The sequence below is a fragment of the Culex pipiens genome, chromosome 1 (genome assembly GCF_016801865.2).
Source record: "Culex pipiens pallens isolate TS chromosome 1, TS_CPP_V2, whole genome shotgun sequence".
Lineage (NCBI taxonomy): Eukaryota > Metazoa > Arthropoda > Insecta > Diptera > Culicidae > Culex > Culex pipiens.
In genome coordinates this window covers 48566758-48582203 of record NC_068937.1, presented here as the reverse complement: position 1 = coordinate 48582203, position 15446 = coordinate 48566758, and the positions used below count along the sequence as shown (strand labels likewise).

Sequence of the window (15446 nt, the reverse complement as noted above, 5' to 3'; positions counted from 1 at the left end):
AGGGGTGCATCTTTTAGGTCAGAAAAAATGTGTAATTTTATCACTTTTCTGGTGTAATGTCACTTTTTCAGTCTAAATTGAGGTAAAACTGCATCATAAAAGATGTAATATTCAATCTTCCAAAATTAAACCTACCACATTTACACTGCACTCCCAGGAGATCATGTCCTAAAATGCCGGCAATTTGAACTTATTTTTTAACATCCTAATAAATGTTTGTATTGTAGTTTATAATTTGTAACACAAAATTGTAATTCAAACTTCTGAGAATGTTTTGACGTGTAATTTATTTTCCAAAAGTTGTTTCTCTTTTTAAGAGTATAATTTGCTTAAAAACACAGTAAAAAATAATGTAAATTTGGAAGCTGTAATTTTGGAAGGTTGAATATTACCTCTTTTATGATGTAATTTTACCTCAATTTAGACTGAAAAAGTGGCATTACACCAGAAAAGTGGTAAAATTACACATTTCCAGAGGTAAAATTACACCTTTTCTGACATAAAAGATGTACCCCTTCCCAGATATAATATTACCATGATATTTTTTCTGTGAATTAAAGTGTGGCAATTTTTTTTGCTTTGTATAAAATTCAGTTAACTCTTCATGTGCCGTTATGGAAAGGACCATTGAGGAAGAGAGGAATCAGGTTAAAAAAAAACTGATCAGGAAAATTTGCTTTATGAAAGAATTGTAACATTAATTGAAGGATGGAGAAATATTGAGAGTTGACTGTAGTAATAAGGTCAATTCGATGCACTAGCTTTTGGAACTGATTTCCAATTATAAATATGCAACCTAATTATATCCTCCCTTCATCAGACCACGAAATAATCAATAAGATCGAACTTGTATCAACATAGAACAACAAAAAAGCTATAATTATCTGCAAAAGTTGTTTTACTTTCGATGCCTTTAATTGGGTAATTTTTCAAAACAAATTTAATTTTCCTGAAAAATGACAATATTTTTAAATTAAATATTATTTTACGGAATTATACGTAATTCCGTCAAAACGAATTTAATTTTCCTGAAAAATGACTATATTTTTAATTAAATATTATTTGACGGAATTATACATAATTGTAATTTTTTAGGAAAATCAAATTCGACTTGAAAATTACCCAATTAAAGGCATCGAAAATAAAACAACTTTTGCAGATAATTATAGCTTTTTTGTTGTTCTATGTTGATACAAGTTCGATCTTACTGATTATGTGTAAATTGTGTTTTTCCTTATTTTTCCATTAATTGCTATCTATTAGTCACAAAAGTGCTATTCTGTTAGATTCCCAAACATGTACTTTCTATTGACGCGAAAGCTTTGCCCAAGGCACACACAATCGAAAATGGCATGTGCTAATTTGATTACTCTCTAACTTAATCACCCAAGCAAAAACAACGACAAAACAACAACCGGAACAAGACAAAAATCATATTCCCTCCTCCAACATGGAGGATGCTTTCATCTGTTGAGTTGATTTAAGGCAGACTTCCATGACTTCCACCAACCTCTGGGAAGCATAACAACGCATTCAATTCGAAAGACAGTCCCTCCTAAAGCTGACCCGTGTGTTTGTCCACCAGGTCCTGCTCCGAAGGAGACCCCTCTGCGCTGCATACTAAATACCGCTTTCTGTGACGAATGGCCGCCGGTCAAGTTCCTAGATCAACAACTCAACGTACAAGCCTTTGAGAGCTCAACAGCTCAGAAGCTCGAAAACTAAAGGGACAGGTCGTTTTTCTTGTCACAACCGTGCCCAACGGGATCCCAATCGGCAGCTGCAGAAGTCGACGGACAGTCCCACCACCGGAACCGGAACAGAGCAGCAGAAACAGCAGGTTCCACGCGCGATGAAAGGAGTGCTAATTCTGTGCTTCCACGTGTTGGTTCTCAGCTTCCAGGCGAAGGTAAGTCCTTTTGTGTGAATGTGAAATGTCTCATGGGATGTTATTGAAAATTTTCGTACCGGAACATTTTTAGAATAAATAAGGGAAACTATTTTAACTTGGGTGACAGCTAGTGAAAAAGCTTTTTCCAATGCAATTTGTCACGTTGAGAAGAAGTTGAGAATGAATTTTCAACGTTTATTAAAAGAGCTATCACAGTCTAAAATATTTATCCCATGACAACACTTCAAACTCCCCCCTTTGTTTGGTTAAGCATAAATTTGGAATCCAAGCTGGGCCCCACGTGTAAGCTCCCCATTTTACCGTCAATGGTGCCGTCCCTTTCGGTGTAGGCTGCAATTTACATTGTACGCATTTACGCTTTCACCCACATCAGGATGTGTAAAATTACCGGAAAGTACCGCGAAAAGCGTGTCCGCGAAACCACTCAGGAATTCATTCTCGAAGCGGGGTTTGTTTTCGTTGTCAACAGCCTTTTACTGCCCATAAATATGGGGTCGAAAAATATGAATGTTTTTGTTGCAGTTTAAATATATTTGAAAGATTTAAAAAAATACACACTAAAATTTTAACGATTTCGGTGGCAAATATAATTCATACATCATAATTTCACTGTTCCAATCTGGCCCGCTAATGGTTTTATTGGCTTTTCTGTATCCCGCTACGTTTGTGTTGAAAGTGGGGCTTGAATTAATTTGCATTATGTGAGAGAAGAGGCTTTAAAAGGCCATTGTCAGGCTGCATTTCAGGGTCAAAAGTGGGTGCGATAGAGACGCTTGAATGTAGTCTTTCCAGTGGGATTATTCACCCATTATTTCAGTGATGCTATTTTCAACCAAATTCTTATCACACATTGCAGGAGTGACGCTGTCAGATGGTTCTGTTTTAGTGAAGCAATTTTGAATTTAAAAATGTTTTCTTTTTCACTGAACTGCTAACATTTTTTATAATACACAGTAAAAAAATCAGTTTAATATTACATCTGGGAAGGGATCCATTTTTTTATGTCAGAGAAAAGGTGTAATTTTACCACTTTTCTGGTGTAATGAAATGTAAATTTTGAGCACATTTGTTTTCGGCCGTGCTCTTTTGTGCCCGTCGGTGTGCTATTCGTGGGCAATTTCTGAAGAAAAAGGTTAAATATTGCTTCATTGCTACCGAGCACAGTACTTGTTCAGTAACTTGGCTGATTTTTAACTGGGCGCTCGATAACTGGGCTATAGCCAACTGAAAAAACACACAAACGTCAAAAAACAAAAAAACAAACTAAAATTACCGAGGGGTCAATCCATGCAAAAATTAAGTGTAAACAATAAAACATTTTTTTTAAGTTTTTGTGAAATTTCAAGTCACAATCAAAGGAAACTTGAAAAATAAACCCTGGACTAAGTAAATACGTAACTTTTATTTTTATATTTTATTAAGAAATCATAATGCATTGGTTGTCCCCTCGACATTTTGAATTCAACAGCAATTGGTAACTAAGCAACTTTCGCAGCCCAGTTACCAAACAAGTACTGAACATCCATACCTATTATTATTTATTTTTGAATTTATTACTGTCGTGTTTTACTTTCAAGGGTTAGCAATCCTCACTCAAAATTTGGAAAAGTCTTGAAAAGCTGCAGTTTATGCATTTTGCGTAGAGCAACGAATTTTCAGATAACATTTATTTTCCGTAAGGGACCATCCATAAAACACGTGGACACTTTAGGGGGGGGGGGGTTGAGATTTAGTGTTTTTTGAGAGTTTGCTCTGATGCTATTGACAAAATAATTCGTAGAAGAGCAACTCTCTACGAAAACGGCCGATAACGACCATCTTTATTTTTTGTTTTTTTTTATTTGGCTCAAACTTTGTGGGGGCCTTCCCTATGACCAAATAAGCTATTTTGTGTCATTGGTTCACCCATACAAGTCTCCATACAATTTTGGCTACTGTCCATACAAAAATGGTATGTAAATATTCAAACATCTGTAACTTTTGAGTGAATTTTCTGATCAATTTGGTGTCTTCGGCAAAGTTGTAGGTATTGTTGAGGACTATTGAGAAAAAATAGGTACACGGAAATAAAAATTGCAAATTTTTTAATCAACTTTTTTTTCACAAAAACTCAATTTCCCAAAATACGTAACTTTTTGAAAAAAAATAAATCAAGACTAGCATTTTAAATGGGCGTAATATTCAATGATTGGCCCTTTTAAAATGTTAGTCTTGACTTGAAAATTTTCAAAAAAATTTTTTCGGAAAGATTGGAAAATTTCACGAATGTTTCATGTTTTTACATTGAAAATCGGACCATTAGTTGCTGAGATATCGACATTAGAAAATGGTGAGTTGTTTGGGTGAGACTTAGAAAACTTCAATTTTCGTGTTTCTTTTTCTTAAAGCGGCTGTATCTCCGCAACCCGAGGTCCAATCTTCAATGTTTCTTAGACAATTTTATAGCAAATTTTCTAATCTTTTCTGAACTTTTCAAAAAAAAAAATTCTGAAATGGTCACTCATGGTCACTTTTTTTTTTAAAATCGAAAAACTGCAAGTATTTCGCTAAAATCAAACTTTCAGTGGCTATATCTTGAAAACAGAGCACTTTATCAAAAAATCTGTAAAGTACTTTTCGATTGCAAATTCAATTTTGCATTAAAAAATATCGTCAAATTTGTTTTTGCATGAAATTTCGATTTTTTCCAAAAATGATTATTATTTCAAAAATTAATAACTCGGCGGCAGATTTTTTGACCATGTTTCTCTATGGCTCAAAAGTTGCGGATTATTGTCCCTTAAAACATACACCCAAAATTCAGAGTCGAGATAATCGTTCTCTCAAAATTTATTGAGGGCTCAGTGCCAAAATCGATAGAATAATGGTACCAACTCACACCATCATAACAAATGAGTTCATTCGTTAGTTGAATCAATAAATCTCCAACAAGTGTCATACATCGACTTCTGACTTCTCCTTGGTCACCAAGCTGTGGTGGCCGAGGCAGCTAAGTCATAGGATTGGTTTGTCAAAGGTCTCTGGTTCGATTCCCGTTGTCGACAGTTTTGTTTTTTTGTTTGACGGATGAACTTTTTTTGCAAATGAACCTCGAGAGAATAGTTCTATCGCCCATCTCGAGCTGTGTTCTCTGCGTCCGTGAATGGTACCACTATTCTCTCGACTCGAGACCATCATTCTCTCGGACTAGCGCTGCCAGTTTTGGGTGTATAAAAAAATCTCGAAAATAAAAAAATATGTATTTTGGAAAATTGAGTTTTTGTGAAAAAAAGTTGATTAAAAAATTAGCAATTTTTTTCCGTGTACCTATTTTTTTTCTCAATAGTCCTCAACAATACCTACAACTTTGCCGAAGACACCAAATTGATCAGAAAATTCACTCAAAAGTTACAGCTGATTGAGTATTTACATTAGAGTGTAACAAAAATGACTTTTTGGCGGGCATTCAGGGGTTTGTTCCGGTGGGCATACTGAGCCTAAATCCCAAATATGAGCTTGATTGGACGTAACAGGAGCTGGCGCTCCGCCCTTCAATTTTAAATGGGATTTAACCCGTAAAAAAAGATTTTTTCAAAAATGTCACTTTTTGAGGCATTTTGGCCACCAATGCGTTTACCAAAAACATCACTGGCGTGTAGGCCAGATCCTTGCGCATCTTTTGGTATATATAACATTGAAGTTTGGAGCATCCTGGAGCTCGGTACAGACCTTCAAAGTTTGGCATTTTTTCGAAAAATCGGCCCCGGCAAAAAAGATATGCGTCGCACCTTGCGACGGCCGAGACGCCATTTGATTTTGCTGGGACCGATTTTTCGAAAAAAAATGCCAAACTTTGAAGGTCTGTACCGAGCTCCAGGATGCTCCAAACTTCAATGTTATATATACCAAAAGAAGGTCTGTACCGAGCTCCAGGGTGCTCCAAATGTCAATGTTATATATACTAAAAGATGCGCAAGGATCTGGCCTACACGCCAGTGATGTTTTTGGTAAACGCATTGGTGGCCAAAATGCCTCAAAAAGTGTCATTTTTGAAAAAATCTTTTTTTACGGGTTAAATCCCATTTAAAATTGAAGGGTGGAGCGCCAGCTCCTGTTACGTCCAATCAAGCTCATATTTGGGATTTAGGCTCAGTATGCCCACCGGAACAAACCCCTGAATGCCCGCCAAAAAGTCATTTTTGTTACATCCTAATTTACATACCATTTTTGTATGGACAGCAGCCAAAATTGTATGGAGACTTGTATGGGTGAACCAATGACACAAAATAGCTTATTTGGTCATAGGGAAGGCCCCCACAAAGTTTGAGCCAAATCAAAAAATACAAATAAAATCCATTTCCGGTTTTGGTAGAGAATTGCTCAGAAGAGGTAGACTGCGAAATAAAATTTTATTGTCGGCAACAAAGTTGCTTGGATTGGCATGGCCCACAACTTTCTGGCAGAGAAAAAAATCTCGAAATATTTCTGAAAAGTCAGATTTTCCACATTACCCTAAATTACCCTAAATTACCCTAATTACCCTAAATTACCGTTATTATAAAATAAAAACATCTATTCAAGATAAATATACCAGTATGACCCCAGAGCACCTTTGGATGAAACATGAAAATCTTTGTCGGGCTATTTTTAGAGTTGGGCCCTTTTAAAGATGTAAGTACCGATTTTTCATGATTTTCCCATAAATGCAACCTTACAATCCACAACTAAGTCAACAAATTCACACTTTTTGTATGTTATAGTTCCATTTTTTATTAAGTGACGAAAGTTGCATGAAAATGCATAATAATGACTATCTGAGCACTATTTTAACATGTAAACGTAATTTTTAATTCTATTGGACTTATCTTGCAATGTGACGTAAACGACTTTTTCATAATAAAAAGTTTGGTGGAGGTTGGTGGTTCTGCAAGGATTGTAAACTAATATTTCTAATTATGATAATCACACTTGCATTACAATGCAACAAAATGAAGGAAGAATTATCCCAATTATTTCCAAATCTAAATGGAGTTATTAATAATTTCGAGAAAAATTAGAATCCTGCGCTCCAATTAATCGCCGCAGAAAGATATCGCCGCAACGGAAAAAACCTATAGAAGGCAAGTGAAAGTAGGCTTAGGCAAACCAAAATTGTTTACATAAACTGACAATCTGGAAAAATCGTGGGGGCTTGTTCGGCTGGCTGGCGTTGGCTTTTTGGTCCTGCCATCGATTTTCTGAGTTTCGAGCCGGCCGCAGAGGTTCTGCAGCCTTCGCGGTCAGCTTTGTAGTATCCGTGGATTGCAGTCTTTGTACCGGGTCGGATGGACGCACAACAGACGTTGTTTGCCCCGTCCGGCAGGCTTTTTCTCTCGTTGCCGAATCGGCAGCTCGAGCATCTGCTGAACCGGACATGTCGAGAGGGCATCTTCTTTGACGGTTAAGACAAGCGGTGTCATCCTCGAACTAAATGGCGCGAGGAAAGGAGATGGTGGTGGTGGTGGTTTGTTAAAGATTAGATGTGGAGAGTCACACGGAATTCACACTATCTAAGCAGACTAACGGACTTGCACTCGCGAAACCTCCAGGTTCCACCATTGGTACACTAGGTTCCATTGGTACACTACCTCAGCGGCTAACGCCGCAACCGAGCGAGACTGGCTTCCTCCTGGAGCTCAGCCACACCGACCAAGCAAGCAAGCAGACCAACGCCAATCCTTCACCAACACGTGGCCAAAGCTGGCCTGGCACTAAACGCGCGCTGGCATCGAATCTAACCCTGGTGATTAACCGTGTCGTGCTGTCGGTAACGACACCCATGGACAGCTCTGGAGCCGACGTAACGGCTCCCGACTCACTCTCGAAAAAGTCTTGGTCGGCACCGCTCTCCGATCGATCCCTGAACCCGACCTCTTCGGTGTCCCTACTAACCGGCTATCGCTGTGGCAAGTAATTCAACGGAAATCCAATCAGTGCTGCAAACTGTGGGCAACGGATAACCTTCACTTGACCTTCACCAGCTCTAGCACATCAATAATCTGTACCGGCAGCCGAACCTTCTGGTCGGCAAGCTGATCCTCCTGAAACAAGCTAATCCCCCCTTCCTCCCCCTCTCCGATAGAGCGTGAGCCGTATCATCGCTGTTCGTCCAGTCGGACGGACTAGTGCGGGTCGTGAGCGTCAAGGTTCCCCTCGGGCGCTGTCTACGACCGGTCAGATGTAATAGTGTGCCTGATACAAACACCTGATACAACCTCTTACCAGGGAACAACCTCGAAGAAGACGAGTCGCCCAGCTATTCGGCGACCTCCCAAGACGAAGAAAGAAGCTAGCTTATAAGAAGTTTGAGATGTAATTAACAAGTTTGGAATCGGGTTTCCATTGGGGGCCTTTATGTTGAGGCCCATAAAAAATTGTGACCCTTAAGGACCCCATTTCTTGCTCGGTTGTGCACATGGCCTTGAGACTTGCTCCTCATCTCTGCTCACCAGAATTTGTACACTGCCCCAAGCAGATCTCTATTGCGCTTTGTTAGTACAAATCCCCACTGTTTGCGATAAATGCCACTGACGTATAAAACTCCGATCGAATCCTATAACCAGCTCTCAGTTAATAAATCGCCTCATGGCAAGTGATCGTGAATCCGTCCGCTCGACCTGATTGTCATCCACCATCCGGAAGTAGATCATTTAATACATTCCACTGGCCCTTTCCCTTGTGTGGACCTGGCTGCAAAGAGGTGTCTCGGCGTAGACACCTTGCAAATGAAAGAAGCAGATCAATTTAAAATAAATAGCAAGTTTTATTTTTTCAAAAAGAAACGCAGTACGAAAACAAATTAACATAAAAAGTTGAGTGGAACTGACAGCAATGAAAAGCGGAAATCAAAACGGTTACTGCGATGGATTGAAAAAATGCTTGCGCTCTTATCTTAAAGACCCCTTCAAGATAATCACCAAAACTGATTATTTCTTAGGACGCGCAATATTAGCAAAATAGTGAAAATCAGCACTATCTTAAAACTCAAATCAAAAAAGTGTTCTATCCAGATATCAACTCGATGGAGCTTGCTTGGACTACCCTCTGAGCCTGAGAACGGTTAGAGTAAGGCAGTTTTACATATAGCATAGACACTTTTCTTTATGTGTATTTTTGGCGAAAATTATGTTTTAAATAAAATACCTTTGAAGCTTAGAAAATATTTTTTTGAATACGTGCTGTTTAAAAGCCCATATCAAGAAAAAAATATATAATTATTCAAATTTGTAACATTCTTGAAACACTTTTTTTATCATCGTTTAAATATTTTTTTTTTGTGGTGATTTTTAACATTAGAGGCGTTTATTTCGATCTACACAGAAAAAATCTATTTCCGTAGTCGTGAATTGTGTTCATGACTTTGAGAACCACGAAGGAATTTATTCATGAGTATTAAGGGGTTACATACATGTAGAAAATCACAAAATTTCATATTACAGAAATTTATTAAATCCACTTAAAAGATGATTTTCTATCACTCCTGCAAGTTTCATGAAGATATTTCATGATTTAACTTAGTTAGAGACGATTTAAGCTCAGAATTTTGCCATGCGCAAAGCAAACTGTCTAACTTTCTGAGCGTTTTTCTCTGAACACCAAGTTGATTTACGGGTGCCACGATATCTCGAGATGAGACGGATCAAATTGGCTGAAATTTTGGGTGAAAACTCCCAAGACATAACCCGTGTGCATGAAGAAGCCCGATTTTAAAATTTTAAATTTTCAGAAAATAAAAAAATCAAAAACTGTCGATTTTTTATATGGAAAACAGAAAAATATTTTAATTTTTTTTTAAATAAACTTTTTTAAAATCGGCCTTCGTCATGCACACGGGACTGGTTTAACGAGTCTTCAACAAAATTTTGAGCCGATTTGGTCGAAGCAATGTTGAGATATCGTGGCACCCGTTTTTTGAAACTGCTAACTTCAACAAGCTATATCTCGGCAATGATACAACCAAATGTCTTCAAATTTGTTTTGTTAATAGATGAAAATGTATATTTTAATGCCCTGAAAACAGATTTTGAAAAATGTTTAAGTATGTGCTCATGCCAACCTCTGACATTTTTGCCGATTTACATGTATGTAATCCCTTAAGTATGGTGCATTTGCGAATATATTCTTTCGTGGTGCTCAAATTTGTGAACACAATTCACGATATAGAAAATTGACTTATTTTCGTGTATGGTAGTCACCCTCCCTGTGCTGTGTTTTTGCTCTCTTTCAATTGTTAATTATGTTCAGTTGATGTTTTCTAATTTCACTCGTCCCCAGTTGAGTCCCGTCTTGTAATGCCAATCTGGTACTCCTGCACGCGAAATCTCCGCAACAATTTGGCAAATTAATTCCACATGTGAGCAGTTCTCTAGGATTTCGGTCATTCGATTTTTTTTTGTATTTTTTAATCCGACTGAAACTTTTTTGGTGCCTTCGGTATGCCCAAAGGAGCGATTTTGCATCATTAGTTTGTCCATAAAATTTTTCCATACAAATTTGGCAGCTGTCCATACAAAAATGATGTATGAAAATTCAAAAATCTGTATCTTTTGAAGGAATTTTTTGAACGATTTGGTGTCTTCGGCAAAGTTGTAGGTATGGATATGGACTACACTGGAAAAAAATAATACACGGTAAAAACAATTTGGTGATTTTTTTATTTAACTTTTTATCACTAAAACTTGATTTACAAAAAAACACTTATTTTATTTTTTTTTATTTTTTGATATGTTTTAGAGGACATAAAATGCCAACTTTTCAGATATTTCCAGGTTGTGCAAAAAATCATTGACCGAGTTATGAATTTTTTAATCAATACTGATTTTTTCAAAAAATCGAAATTCAGGTCGTAAAAATTTGTCAACTTCATTTTTCGATGTAAAATCAAATTTGCAATCAAAAAGTACTTTAGTGAAATTTTGATAAAGTGCACCGTTTTCAAGTTATAGCCATATTTAAGTGACTTTTTTGAAAATAGTCGCAGTTTTCCATTTTTTTTAATTAGTGCACATGTTTGCCCAGTTTTGAAAAAAATATTTTTGAAAAGCTGAGAAAATTCTCTATATTTTGCTTTTTCGGACTTTGTTGATACGACCCTTAGTTGCTGAGAAATTGACATGCAAAGGTTTAAAAACAGGAAAATTGATGATTTCTAAGTCTCACCCAAACAACCCACCATTTTCTAATGTCGATATCTCAGCAACTAATGGTCCGATTTACAATGTTAAAATATGATACATTCGTGAAATTTTCCGATCTTTTCGAAAAAAATATTTTCAAAAATTTTAAATCATGACATATCAAAAGGGCGTAATATTGAATGTTTGGTCTTTCTGAAATGTTAGTCTTGATTTGAAAATTTTGAAAATATTTTTTTCGAAAAGATCGGAAAATTTCACAAATGTTTCATATATTAACATTGAAAATCGGACCATTAGTTGCTGAGATATTGACGATACAAAATGGTGGGTTGTTTGGGTGAGATTTAGAAAACATCAATTTTCCTGTTTTTAAACCTATGCATTGCAATATCTCAAATCAACTAATGGTCGTATCAACAAAGTCCGAAGAAGCAAAATTTAGAGAATTTTCTCAGCTTTTCAAAAATATTTTTTTCAAAACTGGGCAAACATGTGCACTAATTTAAAAAAATGAAAAACTGCGACTATTTTCAAAAAAGTCACTTAAATATGGCTATAACTTGAAAACGGTGCACTTTATCAAAATTTCACTAATGTACTTTTTGATTGCAAATTTGATTTTACATCGAAAAATGAAGTTGAAAAATTTTTACGACCAAAATTTCGATTTTTTGAAAAAATCTGTATTGATTAAAAAATTCATAACTCGGTCAATGATTTTTTGCACAACCTGGAAATTTCTGAAAAATTGGCATTTTATGTCCTCTAAAACATATCAAAAAATAAAAAAAAATTAAAATAGTGTTTTTTTGTAAATCAAGTTTTAGTGATAAAAAGTTAAATAAAAAAATCACCAATTTTTTTTTACCGTGTATTATTTTTTTCCAGTGTAGTCCATATCCATACCTACAACTTTGCACAAGACACCAAATCGATCAAAAAATTCCTTCAAAAGATACAGATTTTTGAATTTTCATACATCATTTTTGTATGGACAGCTGCCAAATTTGTATGGAAAATTATATGGACAAACTAATGATGCAAAATGGCTTCTTTGGGCATACCGAAGGCACCAAAAAAGTTTCAGACGGATTAAAAAATACAAAAATTAAAATTGAAGAAAAAAGACCGATTTCGTAGAGAATTGCTCATGTTTTGAAGTTACCAACCAACCATCCGACAGCGTAATCTGTCTTAATTAACTTTGGCTCAAATTTTACACAACAAAGATTAACCTGGAGGCATCAGCCATCGTGTTGATGCCGTTGTCGAAGAACTCAAAGATGAGCTTTGCCTGAGGAATTTCCAGCAAGACGCCCGCAACACACACGGCTCCTTAACGTGCCAAAAATAGAGACGGAATTCGAGGTATTCCCAAGAAATTGAGGTTGAGGTTTACCAAATTAACATGGATAAGAATGTCTGTTAATTTGAATTCGTTTTAAGATGCTCATCACGGTGTTAGAATACCATCAAGAGGTTTTTTTTTCTTTCTCAAATTCATCACGTCAAAATTTTAGACGCAACCTTCAGCCTTCTACGGAAGTAATTTTCCTCAACAAAAGGTTGGTTTGAAGCTCTCCTCCACTCCCGATGACCTTTGCGGCATGTTCTTGTAAGGGGTGCTGCTGGAAAGGTTCTTAATTTTTAATTATCCTCCACTTTCAAGCCAAGATTAACCGGTTTCATCCATGGCATGACATCCGGGGCACTCTGTCAAAAGTTGAAATTTTTGAAAAGGTCGTGAATAATTAATGTACATCACCTTTAATTTGGCTTATTGTTGGTGAAAAGGGAACCCTTTCATCTTTGGATAAGGTTGGCGTTTTGCAACATGATAATGATTCAAATTGTGAAATTGTTCCAAAGTGTTACTGAATATACTTAACCTAATAAACGGAATATTGAGAAAATTCTAAAATATATAAAGTTGTCGTAATATTAATACAGGCAGTATTTTTTTTAAATAATCTTGAGCAACGCATCGAATAGAAAATAGAACTTCCAAATTCAATCCAAAATTCCTCATTTTATATGCCATGAAGTCTCTACTAACCAGCATCTGCTCCATGCTTCGCTAAAGATTATGACACGTAAGCTTAGCATGCTCCTTGCTCACTTGTTGAGGCAGAAGGAGAGATGACGCCACTGATTTATGTTCAGCACTGGTCTAGTGGGGTTATGTCATGTCATGGATATTGTGGTAGGTCGAGTTAGGTTCCTGGTGACGCACCAAATGTATGAGAATTGAAAAATTGTTGCACATTTTGACTAAAGAATGCTCAGTTGTTCTTAAATCAATTCTATTCCAAGCTAAGTAGCTGTTCAATGAAATAAAAGTCGCATAAAAAAAAATAATCGTTGATTAATTCCTCACAGAAATGTTCAACTGTGATTCATTGCATCAAAATGCACATCCTCAAACCCGCTTTTGCTGCATCCAAGCTGCATCTCTGCCCAGCAACCGATAATCTTCGCCTGCAGCAATTGGTCTTATCCCATCCCGGCGATTTAAATCCTTTCCCGGAATCCGGTAACTCAAGTGCCGTGTCAGGGATCCCGGCAAAACGTGACAATTGAGCAGTGATACAGATCATTTCCTTGCGCTGCACACTGCTGGTGGGTGTCGTCCTCATACTTTAAACTCTTTTTTTCTTCTTATTTCTTCATTTTGTGCCCAAGTATGATTGATGCAAAGTGCGCCCTCTTGCGCTCAAGATTGTGGCCAAGGAAAATCGTTTTCCCACGCTTCAGGAGCCAAGCCACGTCGCTCTCGAGGCGACACACGCCAGGAGAATTTATCATGCGATATTAATAAAGTTTAAACGCATACGGTGCTTGTTGTGGGAGGGGAAAGAAGTTTATATTGATTTGATTATTTAATGCTTAAAGAATTTTTAAAACTCATTTTTAAGAATTTAAAGGATTGTCCAATAATGCATGTTGGGTGAAATAAAGCTACACTTACTCCAAAATGATCCTATCTGAATATCACCTGTCAGGAAGTTCTTGTTGAGTTGATACTTTTTTCCCTTGAGAGGCAAAACCACACACATCGCATCCTACAAAGATTGCTTCCCTTCTGCCATCAGGCGTGCAGCAGTCCGTTAGTGAAGGGTGCACCTTTCTTCATTAGATTTACTTCCTTCTGAAAAACGGTTGCTTGTCAGCTTGCTGCATGCAGGGAAAATTTGATTTGGTAACTTTATGGAGTTCCAGGGCAAAATGATTATAAAAAGGATTTTATTATTGGTTGTCAGAATAGTAAATTTTCAATTCAATTCGGTTTTATTTGTGAATAATCCAAGTTACAATGAGTTCATTTAGGTATATAACAGAGTTTTGGTGTTCCTTTCAGCTGTGTTTTACATCGTAATTCAATCGAAAAATTATTACTTATAACTATGGAATTGACAAGAGTAAGAAAAAGTTTTCAAAAAACTTACAGAAAGTGCAATGGGAAAAGGATAGATAAAGAGAAAGCTTAAAACTAGATCACAGACAAAAATAATCAATTATAGATGTGCTTGATCATCAGCTCCCCGAGGGCCAGAAATTGCTCCGCCTTGTTACGGCAGCTCCGAAACCGCGTCATCATCTCCCCCGCGAGAGCAAAGAACTCCGGCAGGGTAAAGAGATCTTCCCCGGTGACTCCTTGCTGGGCCGCATCGCCGCTACCGGCAGCGACCACGCTGGCAAACGAACGCCCCCATCCAGGAGGGATCGCTGGGTTGTCCGCTGGAACCGTAGGCTGTCCAGCTGCAGGAACGGCTGCGCTCGTACTTCGCTGAGGAGGGTGGGCTTTCTTCTTCCTCTTTTCCTGCTCCTCGAGGTAGGCCTTGCGCGCGACGCATCCGCGGTAATTGCCGGTATGGTTGCCGTCACAGTTCGCGCACTTTACGCGCGGCTTGGTTTGTTCTGCCTTGTCCCCCAAGTCCGCCTTTCGTGGCAGTGCGCACGCCTCGGAGAGGTGTGATTCACCGCACTTCACGCAGCGGGGCCGGAGGTTGCAGTTCCGCGAGCCGTGTCCGAATTTCTGGCAACGGTGGCATTGCGCTACGTCCGTCGGGTTCTTGGAGTAAAACCGCCAGTTTACCCAAAAACCGTCCAATGTTTTAGTCCGCCGCAGGTCTTGGATCTTGACGGTGCCGCGGTCGAAGTACAACAGGTACAGAGTGTGCACACCCGTGACCGTTGTCTTGCGCGAGAGCACTTTAATCTCCCGCGGTTTTATTCCGGCGTTCGAGAGGTGTCGCTTCAGGTCGGCGATCGGACGGTCTTGGTAACCCTGCAAGACGACCTTAACAGGGGGCTTCTCTGGGTCGTATGTGTAGAAGTTGAAGTTGCTACGCTTCAGTTCTTCAAGCACCAGGTCGAAA

The 15446-nt window shown here is 37.8% G+C and overlaps 1 protein-coding gene across 1 annotated transcript in view; it reads left to right on the top strand.

Annotated features, from left to right (window-relative positions):
* Positions 1–15446, top strand: part of LOC120416400 (corticotropin-releasing factor-binding protein) — a 53905-nt gene that overhangs the window by 7252 nt on the left and 31207 nt on the right. Inside the window, exon 2 of the mRNA XM_039578146.2 lies at positions 1586–1909. Coding sequence (XP_039434080.1) covers positions 1853–1909 — 57 coding nt within the window. The 5' untranslated portion in view covers positions 1586–1852. The remainder of the gene's footprint in view (positions 1–1585; positions 1910–15446) is intronic.